This window comes from Tetrao urogallus (genome assembly GCF_951394365.1).
Source record: "Tetrao urogallus genome assembly, chromosome: 9".
NCBI lineage: Eukaryota > Metazoa > Chordata > Aves > Galliformes > Phasianidae > Tetrao > Tetrao urogallus.
Genome location: NC_136822.1, coordinates 14,425,871 through 14,453,701, shown reverse-complemented (window position 1 = coordinate 14,453,701; position 27,831 = coordinate 14,425,871). Strand labels below are relative to the sequence as shown.

The 27,831-nt window shown below is 51.8% G+C and overlaps 1 protein-coding gene across 1 annotated transcript; it reads left to right on the top strand.

Annotated features, from left to right (window-relative positions):
- Window positions 1–1,893: 1,893 nt before the first annotated feature.
- On the top strand, window positions 1,894–25,273 carry RUBCN (rubicon autophagy regulator; the record flags this gene model as incomplete). The annotated part of the gene is made up of 23 exons (XM_079539984.1): window positions 1,894–1,952; window positions 6,708–6,861; window positions 8,681–8,764; window positions 9,576–9,735; window positions 10,742–10,848; window positions 11,321–11,461; window positions 11,665–11,821; window positions 11,916–12,452; window positions 13,040–13,084; window positions 14,345–14,440; window positions 15,369–15,484; window positions 15,950–16,151; window positions 16,442–16,543; window positions 17,346–17,420; window positions 20,066–20,126; window positions 20,612–20,744; window positions 22,245–22,390; window positions 22,738–22,802; window positions 23,293–23,531; window positions 23,917–23,978; window positions 24,074–24,227; window positions 24,571–24,664; window positions 25,107–25,273. The coding sequence occupies exons 1-23, from the start codon at window positions 1,915–1,917 to the stop codon at window positions 25,271–25,273; spliced, it is 3,135 nt and encodes a 1,044-aa protein (XP_079396110.1). The 5' UTR covers window positions 1,894–1,914.
- Between the last annotated feature and the right edge of the window lie 2,558 nt (window positions 25,274–27,831).

The following is a 27,831-nucleotide window of genomic DNA, read 5'->3' as shown; positions in this document are numbered from 1 at the left end:
GCTTGTGTATTTCCATCCCTTGGAAATGCGTTGCTGAGGGGTCAGCAGTCGCTCCGTGAGGCAGGGATCTGCCTCTTCTGTCGCTCAGTGCTGTTTCTTTCCTTCATCTGGTGGAGCTCTCTATTTAGGGACTGCAGTTACCATTGAAATTCCTACGTCTTGCTGGTTGAAACCAGTCAGCGAGTTCCAGAGCTACAAAGGAAGGCGCAGATAGGCAAAAACAATCGCGCAGGCTGGGCTTCCCTCAGAACCTGGCGATAAATGCTGAAAGGAAAATCCTTATCAGCTTCCTCCGCTCATAGCAGTCATCCCATGTCACAGCCCGAGCCTCCTGTGTGACCTTAGAGATCAGAGCAATGCAGTATCCAAAGCGCTATAGATTACTATCAGGGCCTCGTTCCATCAGTGTATGCATCTCTTCTTTTAAACATACGGCCAATAAAGTAATTCTGGATATTCCACTTGCTGAATTACACTGGCTAGCAAGGAATGGCTCAGTTAATGCCATAGGATACCTTCAGCTGGTGAGATTTTTCCTTCATCCAAGCAGGAGCTCATGACCACAGTGCAGAATGCTGTGAGTACTATCCCCATTTTCTTCTGTCAGCCCCTATGTGCTGCATAAGCTCAGAAAAGGGGTCTTGGAGCTGCATATTTGATAATAGATGCATCTTCCTCTTAACGACAAGCAGGACTTCAGGTTTTTAAAGGTTACATAACTAAAGGAAAGATGACATCAGCAGATCACTGATAAACGCTAATAACAGAATTCTTAAATAAAATGTGCATTTTTAAAGAAACAAAAAACCCTTATACCAAGTTCCTGTGATGCTGTAGGGTGCTGCTCCATCTGGTGCCACACTGACAAACAAACGCCGTTTACCCAAAACAAATATGCCAACCTCAAAGGTGGCAGATGCTGTCTGCCCTCGCGGCAGGTGGAAATCAGACAAAATCCAGATTGTACCACATCCATCCGTGGCATTTATTACCCAAACAGGAGACCAGCTGCCATCTGTTGAGGCCAACAGAAATTCAAACAAACGTTACAATGCTGAAGAATACTTTTGTTGTGTTCTAAATGGCTGCAATAACACGAAGCTGGTAGAAGTGATCAAAGCAGCATTAGCTCCTGGTTTTCTGTCGGGATTGCGTCTGTACGTGGTCAAGTGATGGTGGTTCCATACGGCACACACACAGCAGTGAGCAGCTCGTGCAATTCAGAGCTCGGCCACAGGAAGCTCTCACAACGCAAAAGACGGCAGAAACCTTCCGTCTCGGAGGCATCAAACAACTCTGCAGACACACGGAGCTGTTGTCACCCCTGTAACCTGGCACCGGTGGCTCTCAGCCCGATGGCAGCAGTTCTTCCCCTTTTAAGTTTCATTTCACTGGCAGAAAGTCCCGCAGCCGCGCTGCCTTTTCCACACCCCCTGCACTGCACTGCAGAGCCCCTTGGCACCCTGCTCTCAGTGCTCAGCACACGAGCGCCGTGCTGGCCGGTGCTGCGGGTTTTGTTTCTCCCCACGATGCGGTGAGCGGTTATCCCGGTGAGGAATTACCGCGGTTTAACGCTGCCGTGCGGCTCATCCCCAGCGCTAACAGCTCATTAGAGGCGGCTCAGGGCTCACCCCCGCGGGACGCAGCCGAGCACCGTGCCCGCGTACCGAGGAGAGCGGAGCGTCAATACCTCGGAGGCAAAGCTCGAGCACTGCGCGCACCGCCCGCCGGGAGCTGTAGTCATTGCTCCGCGCGGGGCGCGCTGGGAAGCGCAGAGTGGCGTGGGGGCCGCGGGGCATGCCGGGAGTTGTAGTTCTTTGGAGGCCATGACTGAAGCCGGGGGGCGGGGCGGGCGCTCCCCCTCCACGTGACGGCGGCGGGGCGGTGGCGGCGGCGGGGCCGCGCGCGCCGGGGATGGAGGTCGAGCCCCGCGGGGGGCGCGCGGAGAGCAGGTGGGGGCGCGCGTGGGACGGAGCGGCGACACGCGGCGATCGCAGCGCGGACGGGACGCGTTGGGGAATCGGTGCGCGGGGGGACGGCGGCGGTGTGCGATTGTAGCTGGGCGAGGACACGCGTGGGGACGGGGACACGGGCTGGCGGCAGCCGCCAGGCTTCCGCCGTGCCGATGCCCACGCAGTTCGCCGGGCTCGGATTGCCGTGCCGCCCTCGATCGGGCTGCGGGCATCGCTTCAACCTCTATACGAGTCCAAACGTCGGGCTCTTGCTGAGCGCACGTGGCCGTGACAGGTGGGAGCGGCGCTGCGGAGTGCCCCGAGTCCCCCGGGTTGGGCTGGGGCACGGCTCTGTGCGGGTAACAAATCCCGCGCCCGGGGGCGTTCCGATGTAATTCCCATTCGCTCCAGGTTTTTGCAGGTCTGTGGTTTGTGCTCGAGTCGGGAGCGCAGCACGGATGTCAGCCGAGAGGTTCACTGAAACCTGATCCGAGAGAGCGGCGTTCCTTATCTGACAGCCTCTGCGCCCGGGCTGCTGCCGGCGGGATCTGCAGGAGTGCAGCCGGTGCTTTTAGAGCCATAACGCAGGTTCGGGCTGCCTGCTTGGACAGCGTGGTTTGCTAACCCTTACTGAGCCGGTGTTTCAGACCCTCAGGTGCAGAAAGGCTGGGTGGTAAAAGCATGGAGCGGCTGTGTCTGCTTCGCTTCTTTCCAGAACCATCTCAGTGCTATTCTCACCTCCGCAGGCACTGGTCCTGCACTGCCAGTCTGCATCGCTGTGCATCGTATGGGGCTGATGTGGTGCCACTGCTCCGGAGAAGAGGTGGCACCATCCATCCCCTCTACTGCCTGCACACAGAGCTGTGTGTGCTGGGTTTAGGTTTTAGGGGAAGGTTCTGGCAGGGGCCTGGTGTAGCTTCGTTGTCCTGTGTGCAAATGATGTAGCATCCTATTTCCCAGTGAGGTGCCCTAGATTGTGGTCCGTGGGTTTACCAGGCAGGGAGGGTGCTGTGAGGCGAGGGGAGCTCTGGGACTCCCTTTGCCTTGTGAGCCCCTTGCCATTGCTGTAGATGAATCGAACTAAGCCAGCATTTCTTTAATTTCTTTTCCCAGAAGCACCAAGCAGGCAGCAAAGCAGAAGGAAATTTGCTGCTTGTTGTCAGGGGAACCCGTGCATATAGCAGCATGCACACAGCCACGGGTACCTGCTGCCCTGGGAGCTGCAGGCTGTGTCCCTGGGAAATGTAGCAGAAGTCACCTGCTGTTGCCCACAAATAACCCCAGCACCCTCAATCCAAGCTCCTTAGTGTGCTAAGAAGGATCAGGCGATGCCTCCAGGTAGAGAGCAGCCATTGCTTGGTGCATCCTGCAGAGCATTGGGGTGCACACAGCACACGTGGTTGGTAAGAAGGATTCAGGTTTGGGGATGTCATCTACCTCCATGATTCTGGTTTGTTGTTTCTTCTCTTTTAAATGAAACTTACCTGACTCAGTAGCGTTGTTCCCTGCACCTGCCCTGAGTCACCCCTGCTGATTTGGGCCAGGAGCTGTTCCTGTCCTAGCTAATGTGGAAGGACTGAGAAAGCCCAGGGAGCACAAGCAGAATTTCCCGCAGAATTTCCCCATCATTTTCATCAGCAGTGCCATTAAGTGATTTCCAGCTGCAAGGCTCTATTCCTTCTTTTCTTACTGCAAAGCAAAAGTTTCAGTTTTGTTTGGAACAATTCCTGACCACAGATTGGTCTGACTGTATCTGGAACAGAGCTGGTGTGGTATAATAAGGAGGGAGTGCCCAGACCCATGGAGCTGGAGGTTGGAAGTGGGGGCTGAGTCAGAGGGTGTATGCAGGGAGGGAGAGAGATGTGCCTGCGGTCTCACTGATATCCGGTGTTATCAGTCTCTCATATAATGACCAATTCATTTTTCGGCATGTCCAGGGCAGAATTATCTTTTTTCCTGTATGAAGCGGTGCACCAGCACACCCTTCAGACTATAACCCCATTTACTGCAGCCACACCCCAGCCGTGCTTTCCCCGAGGAAATGCTGCTGCTCCTGTTGAGCTCGAGCTGTTTTTTCTCAGCATCTCCTTTGCAGTCCGATCACGTCCTGATTCTCGCCTGGAAAATATAAATCAGTGCATTCAAGCACATCCCTGACTCCAGCTGAACTGCTTCGGGTGGTGCCCCATGTATTGAGCAGGCTGACCTCTGTCCTGCCAGCTCTCTTCCTTTCTTCCCAGCCCAGCATTTGGGGTACAGCGAGGAGCTATGCAAACACGCTCAGCTGATGTGGATAGGGAAAGCAGGCTGTTCTAGGGCACAGGGAAAGCTGCACACACGTCCCTTGCAGGCAAGCGTCTGCTCATGTACTGTGACCTCTCCTGGGCATGTTGCTTGCTTTGTACTTCCTGGAAGAAGAAGTATTTTCGTGCTGTGATTTGAATTTGCCTTACCCCTGTGTCAGGTCAGGATGAGTGAGGCTTTTTTTACAACAGCTTGCAAATAATTCTCCTTATTTGGTACAAAACCGAGCAGATTTCTCAGTACTGCTCTGAACACCTGCTGAAATGGGGAACTGGAGGGCAGCTGGCACCCTGTCTTTTTCCATCCCTCCTGGCATCTCTGTGAATAAGAGAGGAGCAGATCCTGCCACAAATTAAGGGTTAACCTGTGAGTCCAGGCTGAGCTGAGGGCAGTTAGCTATGTGTTGCCTCGCTGTCACCTGCAGCCAGGTGTATGGCTCTTCTTTTATTTGGGCTTGTGTCACTGCATGCTTTCCTGCATGCACCGTGTTCCAGCCCAGAGGCAGCTGCATGGATACAGTCCTATGGGAATGGGTAGAGTCCTAAGCGTCCGACTTGTGAAATGCTTTTGAATCATTTGAGCCAATGATTCCCATCCAGTGGGAGTCTCTCTGTTGACTGAGGGATTTAATTGACTTTTGGGAGGCTCTGAATCATCTCTGCCAAGGTGCTCTAATTTTGCTCACTGTTTCCTGCGTGCTGAGTGCAGTGGCAGAGGCACTGTTATGATATTTTGTGTGAGGGTTCCTTTGTGTTGGAGTCCCCATTTCCCAACCTCTGGGGGGGCACAGCTGCCCCTGCAGTGAGATGGGTCTTTGAGCACAACGCTCTGCTACCCTGCATCTCTGTGCTCGTTGCATGCTTTTTATAGCACAAAATAATGAGGTGGGAGTTTCCCTGACTCACAGACCTGGAAAGTGAGCAGCGTGGCTGAGCTTTCACTTGCATTTCCACACTCTGAGTGTTGGAAAGACCTTGGGGAGGAGCTGGTGGAGCTCTGTGTCTGTCAGCTGCTCTCTGGCCAGGGACAGTGCCGCTGCTCAGAGCTTGGTGCAGGGGGGCAGGGCTGGAAAAGCCTCTTGGTTCAGATGAATGAGGTTTGCTCTGTCTCTTCAGGTCACATCTGCTCCAGGACGCTGCCTTTGGTTTAGTTCATTCTCTCCTGAGATAAACCTGCTTGCTGGGAATCTATGATTAAACTCTGATCTTTAGGCTGGTCTGAAAACAGCTGCCATTGTCCAGGCACGAACCAGCATAAACCTGGGGGGCTTGGGGCAAACACATCTCCATTGTTGAGTTTTTCTCTGGATCTACTAACATTTAGCTGCTCGGTCTCATGCAATATAGAAACATCTCAATTTTGCAGTTCTCCAGCCTTTCACAGGCTGGCTGATTTGCTGGGAATTTCCTTCTGCCTCATTCCCCATAGCGGCATTTCCTCATGCTTCATTCTCTCTACCATTGGAGTGGCAGAGAGGATGGGGCTACAAACAGCAGAGGATGATGTGGCATCGATTGCAGTGTACGGCTCTAGGAATTCCTGCAGTGCAGCTTTCACAGCCCTGCACAGGGCTTCCTCTCTTCTGGGCAGCGGTGGTGTTATCGAGCTGTGCGTGAGCACATTCCTGCTGATGTGTGTTCACAGTGTGTTCAGGCTTGCTGACGAATTGCAGCCTGGCTGCGGAGCTGCTGTGACAAGTGACAAGCTTTGCTGGCTGGCTGGGCTGCCTGGTGAGCTAAGCTTGGGTAAATGCTAAAGCCAGTGAGGTTTCCCTACAGAGACCTGATACAGGGGAGCTTGAGGCAGAGCCAGTATTTTATTATCTGCTCATTCACTTAATCAGTTCTGAAATAATAAAGCACTCTCAAAATGGGAATATTTTCAAGAAAAGCTTATTTTTGAGTAGTGGGATTATACTGCTTGATAGCATGCTTCTTTGTGCTGCAAGAAGTTTACAGCCCACACTGTAATCCACGAGGACAAAAAAGCAGTTTTTCCTTTTTTCTTATTTCTTTTTTTTTTTTTTTTAAATTTGCTTGTTTTGTTTGTTTTGGCCAAAATCTGGTTGATTTTGGGTGTCTAAAACACTGGAGTTTTCTCTTGCCAATGTAAAGGTTAAACTTTCGTTCTAAACCATTATCTCCAAAGCTTTTGTTAAAACCCTGCAGGAATGCACATTTTGGCATTTGAGGCCTGGTTGGATGGGCCCTGGGCAGCCTGAGCTGGTGGGGGCACCCAGCCCATGGCAGGGCTTGGGACTGGCTGGGCTTATATGTTCATTTTGGCCCAAGCCATTCTGTGATTCTGTGGTTTATGAATCTATGAAACGTACATTGGAGCCACCAAAGGTTTCGCTCTGACCAGAGCCTATGGAGTGAGCTTGGCCTGCTGTGAATCTCCTCGTGCCCTGAATCTGGTGCTCATTAGGCAACCCTCTGTGTTCCTCTGCAGGAAAGAGCACTGGAAGCTGCTGGGCAACCTGAAGACCACAGTGGAAGGGTTGGTGTCCACCAGCAACCCCAACGTCTGGTCCAAGTATGGCGGCCTGGAGCGGCTCTGCAGGGACATGCACAGCATCCTGTACCATGGGCTCATCCACGACAAGGTAGGCCTCAGTCCCCCTCACACTGCAGTCCTGTGGCAGGAGCTGAGCTCGCCTCAGAAGTGCCTGTGTTCCTTCCATCACGTGTGCTTTTAGGTGTTTTTGCTGAGGGGAGGCCTGCTCCTGCCTTGGCCGCACTGCATCCTGCAGCAAAGCAGCAGTGCTGTATGTGCCACGAGCCAACCTCCCGTTGTGTGTCCTTGGACAACGCCCCAGCGAGGCCTGGCAAGAGAAGCCTCAGGCCTTGGCTAGTTCTGGTTAGCTGTGTGAATAGTGGGGCTGGCAGCCGGATCTGTGCTCTGTGTGAAAGGGGCCTGTATCCAGCTTCCACCATTCTCATCCAGCTGTCCCCATCTCCATGACTGCTGGGAAGAATTTTTCTTTCCTGCTCTGGGGAGCCTCCACAGACGCTGAAGATCTCCCCTCAGCTTGCAATTACAGCAGTTGTTTCTCAGTAAGAATTACATCAAGCCTGCAGGGCATGCCTTGGGCAGCGTTCCCACCAGCTCCAACACTGCAGGCATCTCCAGGTGCAGAGGAGCCAGAAGGGCTGCACAGCTGGAGCCCAGGAGCTGTATGCGATGTATGCGATGGAAGAGTCCATCTCAGCTTTGCTACTTGGATCTGAGAGCTGCACGTAGCACTTGGTCAAGTCATGCCCTGTGCTGTCAGTCTGCAGTGGTGTGGGCCAGCAATCTCCTTTGAGCAGAGAGAGAAGTTACCCTTTAAGTAGGAGGAGTACAGTGCTCTTTTCTGATAGACGTGCTATTCGGAGGCTTTGGAAGCGAGATTGGAATGATTTCTGCTTGTCTCTGTGTTAGTAACAGTTCATGCCACAGCTTGAGGAAATAGACACCTGCAAAACAGGGCAGCACAGTGCTGTTCCCGATGCTGTGTGCAAAGGCAGTTCTTTCTTACAAGTGCTTTGCCTATACATACCCTCTCTCTCTCTGTATATGTATGTCTATACATTTATACAGTGCTATGTACTCCATCTGTACTAGCTACAAAGGGAGGCCCATAGAAGTACAGCTTCCTAGCAGGATTTTTATTATATTTACTCCAGAGAAACTTCCTTTTAGTTATGTATTTTTGTATCAGCTTTTTTTGCTATGACTAGAAATAAATTAAAACAATAAAAAATCTGTATGTACACTGTAAGAGATTTTTTAACTATTGTATGAATTTTATTATTTTATCCAGAAAACCCCAATTGAATATAAAGGGACAAAATGTCTGTGTTGGTGCTTTGGTCTTAAAAATAGAAACAAGTAACCCCCCCAAACAAGTAAACCACAAAACAAAACCCCTTCCTCTGACACTTGTGAAAGAGGAAGCAGAGATGGAGGAAAAAAAATCAGCTTTTTTTGAAAGAGAAACAGTTGGGGCTGTGCTTAAACATGATAAAGTGTTGAGGAAAACAATTCTTCTGCAGTTCCTCTTTGACTGGAAGAATAACTAAGAAGAAATAACTTACTGTCTGAACAGAGCCAAGGCAAACAGCAGTAAGGAGCTGATAGGAATGCAATGCCAAGAACGTGCTGCATCACATTTCTTATCTGTGGTGCTCAGCCATGCTGGTGTGTCCTTCTTGGTGACTGGCATGGGAGGACAGTGGTTGCTGTAGGTTCTGCTGGGATGTGTTTTGTGCTGCCTGCTGCTCCAGGTCCATCTCTGGCAGGAAGGGACCAGTGATGTGGGAGCTCCTGACAGGTTCTGGGTTGAACGCCGTCTCCTTGCTCTCTGAGCCAGCTGTACTGTCGTTGTTGTGTCACTCGAGGCTCGTGTGTATGGTGGGCCCTAACCAAGCCTGTCCCAGCAGGTGTACTGCAGGCAGAAGGATTACTGGCAGTTCGTGAAGGACATCCGCCGGCTGAGTCCCAGCTCTGCTCATCACCTGGAGAAGGTGAGTTCTGGTGGGTGCCTTGGTGTGCCCAGCCTGGGGGAGGAAGGCAGCTGGGCTGCGAACCCACTGGTGAGGGACGAACTAGCACTGTGGTTGTGTGTGAGCCACATCCCAGGAACTTGGTGTGGTTTAAGGTTAGACTCAGCTGCTAATTTCCTACAGGCTGGCCTCCTTGGTTGGGTACAGCAGGCATCACCAAGGGAATTGGCACAAGCAATGCTTCTGTGCACACAGTGGGGATTTATGGTGTTGTACAAATCTCCAGAGGTTTCATCTGTTCCATTTCTGGGTTGTATATTTGCCTTGACCATTCATTGGCTCTTCTGTGCCTAGCTTTTGCTGTTTGCTGATGCACAGGGATTCTTTCAGCCCTCAGTGCTCTGAGACCTGAAGGCACCGCGCTGCTCTTTGTCACATGTGAGCAGATTTCATGCTCTCCATTGCAGTCTGCTGTAGAGCAGCAAGAATGTTCACATCAGTTAATGTGTCAGCAAAAACATGACCGTCACTGCAGGAAAGCAATTAGATTTGGGAGTGTGGGGTCCCTCCAGGTCAGGGGTAGGAGAACATGCCATTGAAATTCATATTGCTGGTGGCTGTGGGTAGGACTTTGGTCACCGATGTTGGCTGACCTTTGAAGTGTTGTTCCTCTCCGGTGCTTTTGTCTCCCTGTGCTGCCTTGGTGGCTGCTTGGATGTGACTGCATTCTCACCAACAGTGCCTGGCACTGCAGAGCTGTGAGGAGGAACGACCCCTGCTCCTCTGCTTACTTGTTCTTGCCCTAACTTGTGCCTTCATGGTTCATTTCCAGTTCATCAGCCTGCATGAGAACAGCCAGCCCAGCCCAGACAGCCACAGTGACCAAGCTATTGCACAGCTGTGGCTGCAGCACAGCCTGCAGTTCCACTGCCTCTCGGCACAGCTCAGACCTCTCCTGGAGAACAGGCAGTACATAAGGAAGTTCTACACAGGCAAGTAGAAATGAGTCTTTTTCATCCTTGTATGAAAACAGATTTTCCAATTCATGCTTGAGGGGAGCAGCAGAAAAGGTAGTTTGCATCTGTGCAATCTGTGCTGTCAGACAAAGCGTGCTGTGTCATACTGTATATGCATGGATGCAGGTCAGAAGAGCTGAGCTTTAGTTTTCTGCAGTGAGCTTGTCTGCAACATGCTTCATCCTGCTTGTCTGGGTCCTCCTTGCTGCCCTAACAGGAGCTTGAGCAAGTCTGAATGCGTTGGATATTCTCATTTTCTTTCTCTTAGGAGATCGGGCTGTGGCAGCTTCTTTGCATGGGCTCAAAGGTTTCTGCTGCAGGTAGTCAAGCAGTCTGGTTTCAAGTCCATGTCCCGGTCTGCAAACTTGGAGAAATGCATTTCCCATTACAAAGAAATAAAATGTGCAAAGAAAGTCAATTTTGAATCTGTTTCAAACAGTGCTGGTTTTTTTTCCCTTCCCCCGGAATATTTCTAAACAAAAAGATGAAGGTCTGACCTCTGCTGATGTGTGGAAATGCAGCTGTGTTTCTCCTTTGTAGGTGAAAATTGTAGTCCATTCGTGCACATTAGGAACTTTTGTGAAAACTTGAGAATTTGTCAGAAAGTAAAGATAAATAGCAAGGACAAAGATATCTAAACTGATCTGGGACAGGATCTTTCTTTAATCTTGTATTTTAGAGTACTGAAGAGAGAAGTGTTTCGATAGCCCCCCACATTAAGACAAAACCTTGAACCAGATACAATCATTTGGAATGCAAATCTTTTGGCTCAGGTTTTAGCTGGGTGAGGAAGGCTCTCATCTCCTCCTCTTCATGTAGGTTTTTCCTAAAATTGCCAAGTTTTATATCCAGCACTTTGGTGGCTTTTCTTACAATTTTTTTCCTTGCGGACTGCTGCAGGAAGAGCATCATATACCTCCTGCTACCCTCATGCTGGTGGCAGTGGGGAGAAAGCCCCCTGACAGTAATTCTCTCTCTGCAGACACAGCCTTCCTGCTCAGTGACGCCCACGTCACAGCCATGCTGCAGTGCCTGGAGGCTGTCGAGCAGAACAACCCCAGGCTGCTGGCTCAGATCGACACATCCATGGTGAGCTGAGACCCCTGGCTTCTGCATCTGGCCCTCCCTAAATGCTGTACGGCTGCGGCTGCTCATACAATATTGCATTCACAGCACACAGAACCCTTGGACAAGGGCCTGGACTTGGGAAATAGCAAAAGGAAGGGGTTGGGGGGATGGGAGGAAATGTCTGTAGTGAGGCACCTCGGTTCTGGCTGTCATCAAGAATCTGAATATGAGGCTCAGGAACCATATCCTTTTAAGAGACACCTCTAAAGCCTTCTCCAAAAGACCCAGGCTTCAAGGTCAGCCACACTCAGAGGGCTGGGCAGCACCCAGGACAGCCAGATTCCCCCTCCTGCTGGTGACGCCACCATCCCAGTGCCTCCCAGTGCCAGCTGCCCTCTCCTCATAGGAGAACAGCAGCTGCTTTCTTTGCAGAGAGCTCCCCAGAGGAGAGCAATTAATGATGCTTCATTAAATAGGGTCTGTGTTCTTTCAGCTGGCCGGCACATCACTGCCCTCCGTGTGCTCCTCAGGTCCCTCTGCTGGGACAGGAGAGATGTGTGACCACGATGCTGTAGGACAACAGAGCCGCCTGCCTGGGGCACTGGGCTGCCTAGATCATCTCGCTGAGAGCCTGGTAATTTCCAGATGGAGCTTGCTGCTTCGCTGTGCATAAAGAGCTGCTTCCCTTCTTTGCTGCAGTGTGTTTCTCCCATCCTGCAGCCCCAGGGCTGTGCTGGCTGGTAACCAGGTGCTTGTGCAGGCCCTGCAGGTCCAGTTTTTTCTGTCTCTTAAGCTGCTCCTTTGAGATGCTGATTTATTGATGCTTCCTCTCTTCAGCTCACCAGGAAGGGTGAAGGTCTGTCTTCAGTGACCAAGAGTCAGAGCCTGACTGCGCTCCCTGGGTCTTTCTATACCCTGTCTCCAGGCTGCATGCAGCAGCACCACTGTGGGTCCTTCTCCAGCCTGCCTCACCCGACCTCCTCTGGGCTCTCAGGTAACCAGAGGTGCTGGAAGCTCAGGCTGGGCTCCTTGCTGGCTTAGGGGGTCACACAGAGGATATGTGACATCCTCTTCTTCTCTCTGTCCAGACAGGAGACCAGCAAGCTCCTCCATCAGCTCAAGCTCCAGCCAACCCCAGGAACACTGCCTGGCCTCGCAGTCCTCCTTCTTCAGCGAGGGCAGGTCTCCTCTGGAGCAGCCCAGCGCTGTCCCTCCATCCCACATCCCCTCACCCAAAGACCCCTTCTCTCCAGCCAACGAGATGAGTTCCAGCACCACCAGCCAGAGTGAGGACACTTGGACAGGGAGTCAGGATGAATCACAAAGCGATGCTAACGATGGGCCGGAGTACCTGGCCATCGGGAACTTGGGGCGCCGTGGCCGGGCCTGCAGCACCAGCAGCACCAGCAGCAGTAAGAGCAGCAGCTCCAACATGTTCTCCTCTAGCAGCTCCCAGAAGCTGGACTCAGGGGATCGGGGGGCAAACGGATGTGGCAGCAGGGGCCTGGGCCTGTTGCGCCGGTCCAGCTTTTCAGAGGGACAGTCATCGGTGTCGCAGGGCGTCCTCAAGAAGAGCCACCTGCGCTCACACTCTGACACCAACGTGGCTTCGGGGAAATTGCACGGTAATGGGGTTACTTTGCTTGGTGCGTGGGGTGGCTGTGGGGTGTGGGCACAGTGGTGGAACCATGGCCAGGTGGGAGTCACCACTATTGGGATGTTGGCTGTCCCTTCAACTCCGCGTGTCAGATGAGCAACGGGAGCAGTGGGCAAGCATTTGGAGGTTTGATTGTTACCCTCCATCTTTCTGCTCCACACTGGAGTGATGGGCTGACATCAGAATGCTGTGGGCCAGTCTAGTTTCGGTGTTAGCAGCTCTGCTGTGGCCTTCACTGGAAGCTTAACAAATAGCAGAGATGCTGCAGAATTAGCTGTTCTCCTTTCCCTCTGGTCCTGTCCACTTGGGGGATAGAGCTATGGCAGACTTTGGAGCCTCTTGTCATGGTACTGGTAACCTGCTGGGCTCTCCTGTGCTCTTGAGTGTGTGAATGCATGGTGGGAGGATTTGGGAGTGAAGGGACAACCATTTTGTGGGAGTCAGTCCTGCTGGTGCTGCCTACATGGGAGAAACAAAAGTTCTTGCTGCGTAGTAACCAGTCTGTCTCTGTTTTCTTTCCCTTAATGCTGCCCTCTTCCTCCTCTGTCTGTCCAGGAGGCCTCAGGGATATCACCATTATAATAGAAGATCCAGTGGCAGGTTTGGGAGCCAGCAAAACAGCCTCATTAGTGATCACTGCATTCAGTTCAGAATTTCCATCAACCCATTAATATCCATTTAGAAAGCAAACAAAATTTTTTTTCTCCCAGGAGTCCCAGGTGCTTTGAAGTGCCTCAGGTTTATGCATGTGGCCTGACTGAAGATCCCAGCCTGGTTTTTGGCAGCAGTGGTCCAGACCAAGGCTGGCACCCAGCTCTTCTGCATGGCGTTAGGAAGTGCTGACCAGCAAGTCCCTGAGCTTCTTCCCCTGCCGTCTCCTCCCCCTCATTACTCTGGGAGCCAGAAGAGGTTGCCCCTGGTGGCCAAGGGCTGGTAGCCCTGAAGGCGTGGGCTTCAATGTGATATTTTTCATGGGGCAGATCTGCAGCAAGGATTTTTTGCATGTTTGATGCTGATGGCACTGGGTGCTGAGCAGTCCATGGCTGGGAAGGCTCCTCCTAGAGTTGGCAAAAGCAGGGACAGATGTGCCTAGCCCTGTTCCTTGCTCTGGCTCTGGCTTCAGCAGGAGCTGCAGTTGTGCTGCTTTCCAGCAGTAGGCTGTTTTTGGGCCTTCCCAGCCAAGTCAGCTGCTCTCTGGAGCCTTGCTGTCTGCAAAACACTGGCGGTTGTTTGTCCCCAATGAGGCCAGCTCCTGGCGGTCCCCACCAGCTCAGCCTGGCAGCGTGCAGCCCTGCAACATGTGTGGGGAGGTGACCTTGATCACTGTGATCCTGGCTCTCGTGTGCAGGGAACCTGGGTTTTCCCAGCTGAGCAAGAGTGTATCCTTCAGATGCCTCCTTGCACCCTTGTCCAGGCCACAAGCCTCGCAGATCCCTTGGCTGCTTAGATTTCCCCATGTCTCGTGTCCCAGCCTTATGGGGTGATTCTTCCTTGGAACTGCTCCAGGAGGAAGATGAGGCTGTCAGAGGTGCTTGCAGGAACTATTGCATTTTCCAGATTTGCACAGCATAAAGAGAAGAAGGCTCAGGACTTGACTGATCCATAATTGTCATGGCCTTTTTTTCTTTCCCTTTCACCCATCCCATGCTGCCTGAAATGCCCCTCTAGTTGTCTTCCCTCTTGGGCTTGACTTCAGGCATGGCACAGAGCAGGTGAGCCAAGTGGAGGATTTCCCGTGTTGATTCCCATCCATTTGTGCCCACCCATATGATGATGATTTCCTTTCATTTCACACCATGCTCTGGGCTTGGCACTTCTGGATTGCTGACATGTGCCTGGTGTTGTCTTGTTCCCTTGCAGAATCCCATTCAGATACAGGTGGAGGAAGAGGGATGGTCTCTGGTTCCACCCAGAGCAGCGAACTGAGCACGCCCAGCTCCCTCTACATGGAGTATGGTAAGTACAGTGAGCATCAGCGGGGATGTTTGCTCCTGGGCATGCACTGTAGCAGCCTCAGCTTCTGGCACCTGCTTGTGGGATGCAGGCATGCAGGAGCTGGCTTGTAGTGAGCTGGTTGGGAACTGGAAAGGCTTGTTAGCTTGGAGATTGCACCCTGAAGGTCTGTCTGGCCTTCTGGGTGAATGTAGACTCGCTGCAGTGCTCAGATGTGGGCTCTGCAGGAGCCTCTGTGGGTCCAGCAGCATCAATGCTGAGCAACTCATTAAAAGTTTTTCCTTTTGGCATGGGTGTGTATCCACTCTGCTACCTACAGTATGCTAGAGCATGTCTGTTATTCATATTGTTTTGTTATTTGGCATATGCCTTCTCTTTCTTTTTATCCCGAATAACAAACATTGGCTACCTGAAGGCTGTTATGAGGGCCTGCCAGGAGTACTTTCGTGGTTGCTGTCTTAGCAGCTCTGCTCAGGATGTGTGGGGATGATGATTATTAATGATGTGCTGTGGTGGTGCCCTAGGGCTGCCTGAGGTCAAGGTCTCCTTGTGCTCCAGGGTAGAGCTGGCCCTAGTCATTGTTCCAAAATTACTGCTGCCTCCTGTCCAAGAGCCACAGAGAAGCAGGAGAACATCTGATAGCAGCCAGAACAGTCAAGTGATCTCCTGCTCCTTCCTGCTTAGGGTGGGATGTTCTGGAGGGCTGAATGGTTTCAGAATGCCTGCTGTCATTGTAATGGCCCTGTGTTGGTTGCTGTTCTCCATTACAGTGGATGAAGCTGGATCTAGTTCTGTCTGTAAAGTGGGATAAACAGCTGTTGGCTGTGTGAACTAGCCAGTGTGCTGACACAGAGTATGGGCTGTTACCCAGTGCTTGGAGCAGTGGATTTCCTGGTCCTTCCTTCATAATGTTGCTGTCTTGTTTTTCCAGACTCTGGCCAGTACCTGAGCTCGGGGGAAGGAATGTTCAGAAGACCCTCAGAAGGGCAGTCCCTCATCAGTTACCTCTCTGAGCAGGACTTTGGCAGCTGTGCAGATCTGGAAAAGGTGAGGGAGGCAGCAGCCTGTGTTCTCTGGAGAAATTTTACTGCAGATTCAGTGCTACCTTCCTCTGCGGGGGAGATAATCACATGCTATTTCCTGCTATAGAGCTGGGCATAGAACTTTCAAGTTGAGTTGCTCATTTATGGCTGGCTTCAAAGATTTGCCCATGTAGCGTTACATGCAGCAGCTTGGCTGCCTGTTGTGGCTCCTTACGGGCATGTGTTGACTCCCCAGCATGGAGATGTTGCACATCCACTTTGTAAGACTTGCCCTATGTTTTGCAACAATTCTGTTGCCTCAAAAGGCTTTGATTTCTAGGTTCTCATAGAAGAGTGAGACTTCATAGGGCCAGAAAGGTATAAGGTCTTTCTGCCACCTTTCTGGATGAAAATATTAAACCATATTTTACCAAGGCTTCCCAATTTTCCCTGTGCTACAGCCTCAAATACTTTTGCTTTTGCCTTGCAGGAGAATGCTCACTTCAGCATCTCAGAGTCACTGATTGCTGCTATCGAGCTGATGAAATGCAACATGATGAGCCGGCAGCTGGAGGAGGAAGAGGAAGACAGCGACAAGGAGATCCAGGAGCTCAAACAAAAGATTCGCATTAGGCGCCAGCAGATCCGCACCAAGCACATGTTCTCTAGCTGCCAGGAGATGGGCTCAGACAGTGGGTGATGTTTTTTGGGCTCATTTCTAACAGGGTGGTGCAGAGATCTGTGAAACCCTGCCATATTACAGTGTAGTGGGGCCGATACCATACATGCGTAACACTCGTGCCCTGGTGACACTGAGTTAAGGAATGTGGTTTCATTTTGAAGCCACAGAACCTGTTTTCCATCCTTGCCATCCACCCTTCCCTGGTCACAGCTGGCTATCACTTTACCCCTTTGCTGTCCGTGCCCCGTTCAGCTGCTCACACTGATGGCCTGGCTGTGTTGCCTTCCCTTTATCTCCCAGGCCTTGTGGCGACGGACAGTGAGTCCCAGTTCAGCTCCCATGGCTCCACGCGCCTGTCTGATTCGGGCTCTGCGGAGGATGTGGAGGAGTACGAGATCCGAGGTAAGAGGCAATGGCTGCATTAGCTTCTTGCACAGAGAGAGACTTCTCCTGGGCCTGGTTGCATTGAGCTCAGTCACACTGAAGGAGAGCATGTCCCTTCGGCCTTCAGGATGGCTTTTCCCAAACAAATGGCTGAATGCTGAGCATGAACAGATCAACCAGTTTCTCTCATGTGGTGGCATGACTTTCCTTCAAAATCCTCTATAATTCTTTAGCATTCAGAACTGGCACATGGTTTCCATTTCACTTGCCAGGTCACAGAGCAGCTGTCACAGCCAGGGAGAGATGGGAGGGCTGCCACCCTGCTTTCTTCCTCCCCAAGCAGTAGGAGCAGACTTGTGTGTTGGGTGGGAGCAGCGGGTGCTGGTCAGCCTCTGACCTGTACTGCTCCTGGTCTCTGCTCCTGGCTGCTAGTGTGGCTGAGCCTGTTGCATGCAGGAGACCTGCCTTAGGTCCCTAGTCATCCCTTTCCTTCAAAGCCTCATTTGTCCTCCGGGATGGATGGCTCATATCTCAGCAGTACCTCGGTCATGCTTTAGACTTTAGAGGTGAGATGAGAGAAGATGGAGCAATCCGGTCTCAGTTTATAAAGTTCTCAATCTTCTTGTCTGTGACTTGACAGCAAAGCCCCCATTTCAGTTCCTGAGAGCTAGATTTTGGACTTGGTTTTGAAGTCCCTTTAGGGGTGTGTGAATTTAGTTCTGGCTTCTCCCATGCGAGTGTTGCTTTTGTGTTATGCCCTTTCCCTTTGGTCTGGCCAAAGCACTGAAGTGAACTGTTTTGTCATCACCGTGTTATACAGATGGTAACGATGGATCTAACCTGATTCAAATGTCCAAGGACGGCCTCTCAGTGTCAATGGCTTCCTTGTTCTCAGGTAGTACCTGCAGTGCTCCCTTGGCACGCGTGCGTGTGTGTGCAAGGTGTGTGCGTGTGTGTGCCTCGCACGTGCACAGTTCTCAGCGTGCCCCCTCAGGGTGTTGCAGGGAGTGCAGAGGCCTCAATCTGTACAGGCTCATCAGGTATTGAGTTCATCAGTAGATCAGCTTCAGATCAGGCAACAAATCACTGAAATTTACTGTCAGGCCCTGGCCTAAGTCTCCGGTGTGGGTATTTCAACTGTCCTTCCTCACAGCTCAGTGCATGTAAACCAGCTCCTCATGCTTTCTGATTTGGGAACAGTGACACAGTGTCATCCAAGTGTCAGCAAGAAGAGCTGTGGAAGGACGGTGCTTTGCTGGGAGCAAAGAGGAAGCAGAGGAGCTCTGCCTGGTCACCATCCCCCAGGGGATTTTTCCATGCAGCATTTTGAATACACAAAACATGCCTGCTGCTTGGAAAACCTGTCTAGCCTGGGGTGGGACTCAGGAAGGCAAAAGCATAGCGCTGTAATTCTGTAGCTGCTGGGCTCTGTGACAGCAGTCCTCTGCTGCAGCACCAGAGGTCCATCTCAGAGGTGCTGCCCTCTAACACAATGGCTCTGAATGGAGCTGCCCTGCTGAAAACAATTGCCTCTCTGATCACACACAAAACAAGGAGGGAACCACAAAGAAAGGAATCTTGCTCTTTGAATGACTCTACTGCCAGCTTTTGGCCACAAGGCAGAGCGAGCACAGGCCCGAAGCACTCTGAAGCTGTTGGTGCCTTGGGGAAGAGTCATCCTGCTTGATTCCACAGAGCTGGCGTGCAATGACTCTGATTCAAACTGTGGCCAGCCCTTCCCTTCCTGACCAGACCTGACTTGGGGAAGAATCCTTCTAGAAAGAGGTCTTTGAGGGAAAAGTAGTGAGAACAGCTGGAAAGAGGTGTTTCTTACCCACTGGAGGCCCTGGATGCTGTGATCATGTGCAGCCTGGTATTGCTTAGCTGCTGATCTCTGCTGTCAGCATTTGACATCAGTGTGCTGCTCCTGCTGGAGATCCTAGTGCTCAGAGCTTCCCATCAATCCTGCTGTATCCTATGAATTCAATGCAAGTTGGCTCATCCTGGCCTGAAGCTGGCAGCTCAGGGCTAGGTGACTTCCCTGACTTTGTGTGCTGTTCACCAACCCCCTGGGGACTGTCCCACATGGTGAAAGCATTAGCAGCGGAGACATTTGGGGCAGCTAAGTGGAGACCTTTGAGGAGTGTCTGCAATTAAGAGTGGGGAGGGAGTGATGACAGGATCCCAGCACCCTAGGGGAGCCTAGGGCGAGGTCTGGATCCCTCTGCCCTCCCTGAGATAATAGCAGTGCTCTGCCCAAGATCTCCTCATAGTGCTTGGCCTGTCCTATACTGTGTGTGCTCCACTGTTTGCTTGAGTTTGTCGTACTCTAGGATCATGCAAAGTCTTCTTGCACAGAACCGAAGGCCTCAGAGCATGGTAGATACATCTGCAGTGCAGTATATGATTAGGAGGCTCATTTTGGCTGAGTTCCCTCTTTTCTGCAACAAGAAGTCTGTTTGCATGATGTAGATGGGTGGATTCCTTAGCATCAGGATGCTTTCGTGTGTCAGTTACTAGCAATGGATGTCAAACACAGTGTTATGTGTCCATGTTGACCTCTGCTAGCATGAGTTTGTAAACTTAGTGAAGATCTATTGAGGCTCAACCTGGGCTCTTTGCATACCCTTCCCTTTCTGAAGCCAGGAGCAGCTGAAGAGTCATTTGCTCCAGGAGAGCACTTCTTCAGAACTTCTTGCTCCCTATTCTGCTGGAGCAACCCTGTTCTTCCTAGCAAAGCTGATGGCTCGGGGTGTTAGCTTTCTGCTTCAGAGCAAGCATGAGCTGGTGCCTGGACAGAATCTGAGTGGTCTGTGTCACTGACCTGTGTGGGTAGCAGAGCAGAGTGACTCCAGAGCCACGCATGGGGGGGAGGTACCACTGGGATACTGCTGTGGTGCCCACATCCTGACCCTGAGGAGGGATGTGGTAAAGCCCAGGTCTATTCCAGAGATCTTGGATCTCTGCTTCCCAGAGAGAGCCTCATGGCTCTGTGCCTCTGCATAGGACTGACCCCTGCAGCTACGTGGATGCTGACTCGTCTCTCGAGTGCAGGACTCAGGCTGCCAGTGCTGTGGTGCAACAGCTGACAAGCTGTGGCACAGCCACTTATCTTGAGTTGTATGATTCAATAGGGAGGAGGGTTTTGCATCCCATTGCTAATGCCCTGCAGCACCTGTAGTGTATAAAGAGCTACTAAACTTTTCAGCTAACCTTGCTGTTGTGCCCTCCTAGCTCCAGCTGTGTGCACTGTTACAGGCTGTGTAAACACTAGGACTTGGTGTGTGACCTGCACCACCTTCCACACCAAATCCTGGCTGTGTTTTTGCAGCATCCCACTGTGCCTTACCTTGTAACTCCCAACAGGTGATTAATTTGACTGCACCTCTCCTTGCTGCTCTGTATCACTGGTAGAAGCTGATGTTGTAGTTTCTGTGCTTTTAAACAGCTTGATGAGTTTTTAAAATGAAGCTTCCGTTTGGAGTGAATGTATTCTTCAGCCCTGCCCAGTTTGCTCCATCATGTTTGTTTCTGATTCAGATGCAGACATCAAGAGGAACCCTGACTCCAGCAGGAAGTCCTTTCTCTCCTCAGACTCCATGTATGTATTCAGCTTGCACTGAGACATCTTGGTACCCAGTTCCCTTTCCTGCCCAGCTCTACTTCCAGGTGCTTCAGCTGCTGATTTGCACTGGATTGCACATCCCTCCCTCCATCCCTACATTTTCTTACCAGTCAGACACAGCTGGGTCCTATTTTTGAATTTGGAAAGCAGCACCTGGGATGTTAAAGATCATTCATTCACATGCTATATGGACATGAGATATGATATGGCTGTGTCTGGGAAGATCCCCACAATTTCTAGTGGTAGGAGGCTGGGAAGAGGAGCTGGCATGACTTGGAGTATATGGCCTGCCTGGCTTCTGGTTTCTGCTGGCTCTGAGCTTCCCTTGCCTTTCTCTCTCATCTGGGACAGGTGTAAAGCTGTGTCCCTGCTTGAGCTGAGAATTAGCATCAGAGAATGGGGGAACGTGAAGCAGCACAGCTTTGAGACCCCTAGTACTAACTGCTTCCTTTGTTGGCTAGATCCCATTCATTCGGCAATTCAAACTCTGCAGAAGCTGTGGCCATGGGTTTGCTGAAGCAGTTTGAGGGCATGCAGCTGCCAGCTGCCTCCGAATTGGAATGGCTGGTCCCTGAACATGACGCCCCGCAGAAGGTAGGGGTGTGAGTATGTCTGTGTACAGGAGGGTGACAGTGCCTGGGGTGGCACCACCAAGGTACATGGGCACTGCCTGGAGGTGCCAGCACAGGAGCAGGGCAGTACTGAGGCACGGTGATTGGAAAAGCATACAGTGCAGAGCTCTCACTGCTCTTTGGAAATCCCAACTCACCGATTATTTGATCCTTTTCACACATTCCCTGGCTTCATGCCCACTGCCCAGGGCCTTTGCTAGTTCTGATGAAACTGGAGGAGAGAAGGATGGGTTTTGTCCAGGCCCTGCCGCTTGCTGTGCTGTGCCTTGGCTAACAGCCGAGAGGGCTGAGAAGACAGAGGCAGCAGTTTGGGAACAGCAGTGGCTCCCAAGCAAAAGTTGTGCTTGGGCACAACTGGGGCAAAATCCCCTAGAGCTGGGGCATAAGCAAGGCCTGCATGGCTGCTCACCCACTGCTCTTGCTAGGCACCTTGACTGCTTGTTTGCTGTTGGTTTTCAGGGCCTGAGACGGTCTCTAAAAAAGCTGTTTAGGCATCCTGGCTGGTATAAGAAAAGGCAGCTTTCCAAAAAACTCCTGCTGGTACGCTGGGATTGGATGATGCTGGGAGTGTGCCTGGAGGGAACATGCATGGGCCACAGTGTGCACTAACTGCTTGACTGCCAACATGCCAAATGGTTCCTTTGTTGAGGCACCAGTGTTGGAAATGAGCTGTCGTGGGGCTGTGGGGTCTGGGTCTTGTGGAGGAACCAGAAAGAAGTGAAAAACCTCACGAAGAACAGAAGGTATCTCTAATGGTGCTGACAGCTCCCTGGAAGGCGCTCAGCCCAGCTGTATGGCTTCTTCCTTGCCCCCTGCAGCATGTTCTCATAGGGTGTTGCTACCACATCTTCCTGGGCAGCGGTGCCTTGGCCTTTTCCTACTAATGTCTGCAGAGAACAAACTTGGCATTGGGTTTACCTGTCTTGTGCTCAGCCCTTCCCCACGGGGTTCTTCACAGAGGCTGCTGTTTGGTCTCCTTGAAGTGCAGGTTGCTCTTTGATATGCAGTTGTTCTGGGGATCTGGGTGACATATGATCAGACTCCTTGAAGGCATCACATTCAGTACCAGGATCTTCATCTTGCACGGTGCCCAACTCTGCCAGGCTCGTCAGCTTGCCCATGCCCTGAAGGGCTGAAGCATCACACACCCCAGTGAGCTCGGAGTTAGGCTGTGCTTGGGAAGCATGAGGAGACCTGCCCAGGAAACTGGGCTGCTTGGAAATAGTGAAAGTTCCTGAAGAGCCCATGTGTAAATAGGGTGCAGCAGTGCTGGGCTCTGCTCCTGCAGCCTCATACAGCAGAGTGCTCAAACCCCTGGGGAAATCCCTTCTTCCAGCCCCTCTATTCAGCCACAACAGCCTGTTGTTGGGACAGGGCTAGGCAGTAGGTGCCAGGCACCAGCCAGGTGCATTGCCTGTGTAGTTCGAGGCAGGGGTCTGACCCTTTTACCTGCCTCTCCCAGCTCCTGCCCATCCCCGACTCTCTGCCCGTCTCTCCTGATGATGGAGAACATGCTGACATCTACAAGCTGAGGATTCGGGTGCGTGGAAACCTGGAGTGGGCCCCCCCACGACCACAGATCATCTTCAACGTTCACCCAGCCCCAACGTAAGAATTCATACAGTGGAGGGCTCTCTGGGTACCTGCCCTTTCCCCCCATTTTTCCCCATTGTTTGTTTTAGGTTTTTCCATGGTTGATTGTCTTTCCTTTCCTACTTGGCTAGCAGGGCTTCTCTGCTCTCAGCCTGCTAAATCCACATTGGCCATCTCCATCTGGTGCCTGTGCTTCCTATCTTTGGTGTGCAACAAGGCTTTCTTCCTCCGCTTACCTGTCATCCACACTTTCATCGCAAGGAATGTGGATGTGCATGTCCAGAGTTGTGTCAGCACCTGTTGTCAGGTGCTGGGTGCCATCAGGCCTGGATTCACTTATGTCATCTTTTGTCTCCGGACAGGAGGAAGGTAGCTGTGGCCAAGCAGAATTACCGGTGTGCAGGCTGTGGCATCCGGACTGATCCTGGTGAGTGCTGAGCAGTAGCTGGAAAGCAGGGAGTAACCTGTGAGAGTGGGAAGATGCAGAGGGGGTGGATTGCAGCAGAGCTCAGCATGAGGTCATTGGGAAGATGGTATGCTCTTTCATGGTGTCATTTCTAAGGCCTTTGCCAGCTCTGCTCACGTGTCAGCATACATGTGTTGAGGACCTGTAAATGGACAGTATTTGCAACACTTACCTTCCTATCCTTTGGTAGCCTGGTGGGTCTGCAGTGTCTGTACCCACAAATTTGGGTCACAGCTTTTGTGCACTCCTCTAACAGCATGGACTGATAGGTGGGTTGTGGTCCTCAAAGAATTTTGCAGCCTGCAGCGTGCTTTCAGGCTCCAGTGTTGAGCAGTCTGGGGCCGGAGGAGGAGCTGGCAAGGCAGAACGCCTTCCTCGCTGGAAATGTTGATACACGGATGGGCAGAGCCTGCACCTCACCTGACTTCCCCCTTCCCCTGGGCTTGGCTAGATTACATCAAGCGACTGCGGTACTGTGAGTACCTGGGGAAGTATTTCTGCCAGTGCTGCCACGAGAACGCCCAGACAGTCATCCCCAGCCGCATCCTGCGCAAGTGGGACTTCAGCAAGTACTACGTGAGCAACTTCTCCAAAGACCTGCTGAGCAAGATCTGGAGCGACCCGCTCTTCAACGTGCAAGATATCAATCCTGCCCTGTACCGGAAGGTGAAGTCTCTCAACCAAGTGTGGGTAAGCCCCTTCCCTCACCTTCCTGGGTGGGGCTTGCAGGGGGAGGGTGGCTGCCAGTCGTAAATCGTGCGCTGGAGAAGCTGAGGAGAAGCGGATATTTCAGTTTCTGAAGCTTAAAACCTCAGCGCTGTGGGTTTCCGTTCATATCTTGTTTCCTGTGCAGCAGCACAGAAGGGGAAGGTATTTCTGCTTGGTGTCCAGCTGGGCCTTGGTTTATTTCCTGGAGCGTGTGGTGACTGTTGTGCTCGCTGTATCCAGCGTGGTGTAAACACTCCTGTACCAGGGGAACAGCAGCCGTTTCCCCAATGCAGGAAACGGGGCAGACGTGTTTGGTTAAGGTCTGTGATCTGTTTACTGATCCCTTGTGTCCCTCCTTCCTCTCCAGCTGCTGCGAATCCAGCTCTTCCACATGAAGAACATGTTTAAGACCTGCCGGCTAGCTAAAGAGTGAGTCCTGGGGTGCGATGTTAAGCTGTTTGCTGTCCTGTATCTGACTCAGTAGAGTTCCTCTGCTCTGAGCTCCAGTTTTGCTGTCCTTGCAGTCTCCTGGACTCCTTCGATGCGGTGCCTGGCCACTTGACAGAGGATTTGCATCTCTACTCTCTAAGTGACCTCAGTGCCACCAAGAGGGGGGACCTGGTGCCTCGCCTGACAGAGCTCCTGAAGGCAGGCAGCCTGCACGTTGAGAAATGCATGGTAAGGCCTCTATAGCCACCTGCTGCACAGCTCTGAAACACCCTTTGGGTAGGCTTTCTGTGTAAATAGCCAGTGGGAAGGCATTTGACATACAGAGCAATCACAGAATTAACTGATTACAAGCTTGCTGCTCTCACCTGTTCCACAGAACTGCTACCCAGCACATGTGGGATATTTCTTACCCTATTTTGACTTTATCCTTAACACGTTGATTCTGCCTTGCTATGCTTCGTGCTGGGGATAGACTGTCCCACATAGGTAGAGCAAGACACCGCGTCCTACTATCCAGCTCCAGGGAGATGAGGAGCGTCGAGCTTACTTTTTTCCTGGCCTTTTCTCCTAGCTGTGCCAAGCCAAAGGCTTCATCTGCGAGTTCTGCCAGAATGAAGGCGACATCATCTTCCCCTTTGAGCTCAACAAGTGCAAGACATGTGAAGGTGAGGTATGGGGAGAAACAGGAAGGGGGTCAGCAATGTCTGCTTCTTCATTTTTGAGTGGCTTTGTGCCAGTAAGAAGCATGGAGCCAAACACAGGCAGCCAGACCACAGTGCTTCTATGAACAGCTATGTCTGCACCACATGATAACAGCAGCAGATCAGTTGTTGTTTACAACAGTGTTTAAAATAATATTACAATGGTATTTGCTCATCCAGGGCAGCAGCCCTGCCCTGCAGTGAAGCATGTGCTGCAGGGTCAAAGTTAAGACTGCAGCAGTTTCAAGTTAGGTACTCTACAGCATGAGTTCTTGCTGCTTTCAGCAGTGCCAAACACCTGCTTCTGGTGTTTGTCCTCCTGGACAAATCTGGAGCATTTCTCCGCAGGTGTGGAGAGCCAGGCAGCCTGTGCCAGCCTTCAGCTGCTCTCCTTTTCTTCCCCCAGAATGCAAAGCCTGCTACCACAAGTCCTGCTTCAAGTCCACACGCTGCCCTCGCTGCGAGCGACTCCAAGCCCGAAGAGAGCTGCTGGCCAAGCAGAGCATGGAATCCTACATCTCAGACTATGAAGATGATGAGCTAGAGCAGCAGGAGGCAGCAACAGCCACCTAAGCACGGTGCAGCAGAGGAGCAGGCACTGGGTTTATTTATACTTTCATCACCAGAGACTGAACCAAGCATACTTACGGTGAGGAGGACTGGCAGGATACTCATCATACCTGGAGCAGTGTCAAAGGGATCTGCTTTCCCCTGTACAGCAGTGTTAGGGAAGGATTACCTTCTGTCATCCAGTCTGTTCCAGGTAATGGACACCCTGGGATGCCTTGATGAGGGGAAAGGTGGTGGCCAGTCCTGTCTGCCCCGTAGGCAGAAAGTGAGTCTTTACCAGGCAATCACTTGTGAGCCTGTCTGCAGCCTTCTCCTTGTCCATCTCCATCCCCTTCTTCCTGGAGGAGTCCTTGGTGGGGTCAGCACTTTCTGCTCATCAGCTGGACACTGGAAGCTCTGGCCATCTGCTCCTGGGAGAGGGAAGTCAGCTCTCCAAGTCCTCCCATTCTGCTTCTTGCTGCTAGTTTGTGTGTACATGGAAATATGGGAGGGCTTGAGGGGGGGGGGGTTGATGGAACATTTAGCAGTTCCCTTTTTTAACATCTGAGTTGGAACCATTGCCAGTAAACCATTGCTCTCCCTCCAGAATCGGTACAGAGGAAGTAGCAATGATGTAAACACTGTATGTCAGCCCTGCCTCCCCCCACACCATCCATGCTGAGCTGCTCCATCTCCCTCCACCCTAAAGGCATTGCAACGGGGGGCAGCTGGGATGCACAGCTGTGTGAGGGGACTGCTACTGCTGGGCATGAAGCTGGAGGCAGCTCTGCATGGCAGGACACACAGTTAACAAGGCTTCAAACTTCGTAACCCCTTCATGCTGCTGCTCTGTCCTCCCTGAGGGCTGCCTCTTCCTGTGAAAGGGATATGGGACCTCCCCATGGCAGCAGCACCGGGGCCTGCCTTGCATGCAGCTGTCTTCTGCCTGTACCAGTCGGGATGTGTAAAGCCTCTTGGCTCAGTCCTCTGATCACCTCCCCCCAACCTTTATGTCCTGGTTTTTTTTTTTTTTTTTTTTTTTTGTTTGTTTGTTTGTTTTGTTTGGTTTTTTTTGTTTTTGTTTTTTTTTTTTTTGTTTGTTTTTTAAATTGGCTGGATTTGGTTTTATTTTTGTTTTTTAGATGTGGTTGTATGTATTTTTAACTGTTTGCTCCCCACCCCGAGGAGATGCTCATTTTAGGGAGCACACAAATTTGTTTGGGACTTACCGGTTTAAAAACTCCAGAGCTTTCCTGCTCCTGGTTCCATCACCCCCTGAGAGGGGCTGGGGAGTGCCAGGGGTTCCCTTTCCCATCAGCTCTGCTGCCCTTGGGAGAGGGGTCACCAAGTCCCTCTAGGGAACAGAGCGGGCTGCTCCCAGAAAGAGTGCATCTGAGAGAGGCCTGGCCCTGGAAATGCTGTAGCCAGGGATGCTTTACCCCATAGCATGTGTCCTGCATCAAGTCATCACGGGAGGGACACATGCACCCAGCATTAGGGTGGATATTAGGAAAGATGGGGGGACCTGTGTACGTGCAAGGGTGGTGAAGGGCAGGGGGCAATATGCTGTGAGAAGGCTTTCAAGATGTGTCAAAGTATGGGGTAATGGAAGAGTTGGAAGGGCAAGGATGGGACTGGGAGAGGTGGCCGCAGGGTGACTCCAAGCCTTGCTGATAGGACAGCATCTCCTCCCTGTGCTGCAGCATCCTGCTACAACCAGCTCTAGGGGTCCCAGCCTGCAGCAGTTCTGTTCCCCACCTGTTCCTGAGTTCTTGCCTCCTCCCATCTATCCTCATTTTCCCCAGGAGAGCAGCTGCTCTCCTACCTGCCCTGCAGCTGGAAGCTCTGGAGCTACCACAACTTGGTCTACCTTGCCAGCAGAAAGCATTGCCGCTGTTCTTGCCTCTGGTCCGCACGCTGCCATCCAGCTCAGCAGGACGAGCTGGCCTCCCTCCTCCTGAGATCTGGCTCCGAGCAGCACAACTTCATCCACACCATTTTGTTTGAAGCACTTTAATGTCGTGGGGCACTGGCTGCGAGGTTGCCCACATCCCGTTCTAGAAGCACTGAGTGTATTTAGAGAAAAGCAAATGGATTTTGGTTTATTTGTGTTTTCTTCCCTCCATCTGAAAACAGTCGGGACTTGAAACCTGGCTGAGGGCTCTGGAGCAAGGTGATGTCCAACACTAACATCCTGACGTGATGCTGGAGCTTGCCAAGGCCCCAAATGTTTCTAAGGGAGAACCACAAGCTGCCCCAGCATTTCACTGGAGCCCTCCCAATGGGACTGCTGCACAGTGTAGCAATGAAAATGCCGTCCCTAATAAACTAAGTTAATATGAGGTGGGGTTGTGTCCTGAACTTCTCTTTTTTTCCTTCTGGCAGGGAGCTCAGCTTCAGTGTGAGCAGGGACAAGGCAGCTGCATCCCTCACCGTGCAGCTGCCAACATAGAAGCTACAAACCATAAGCTTTACAACAAAGCCCTGAGGCTCGCTGCTGTTGCATCCAGCCCTCCACCACCACCCATAGCAAATCTGTGTCAGTGCAAGCCAGCACCATGAAAAAAGCACATCTACCCGTG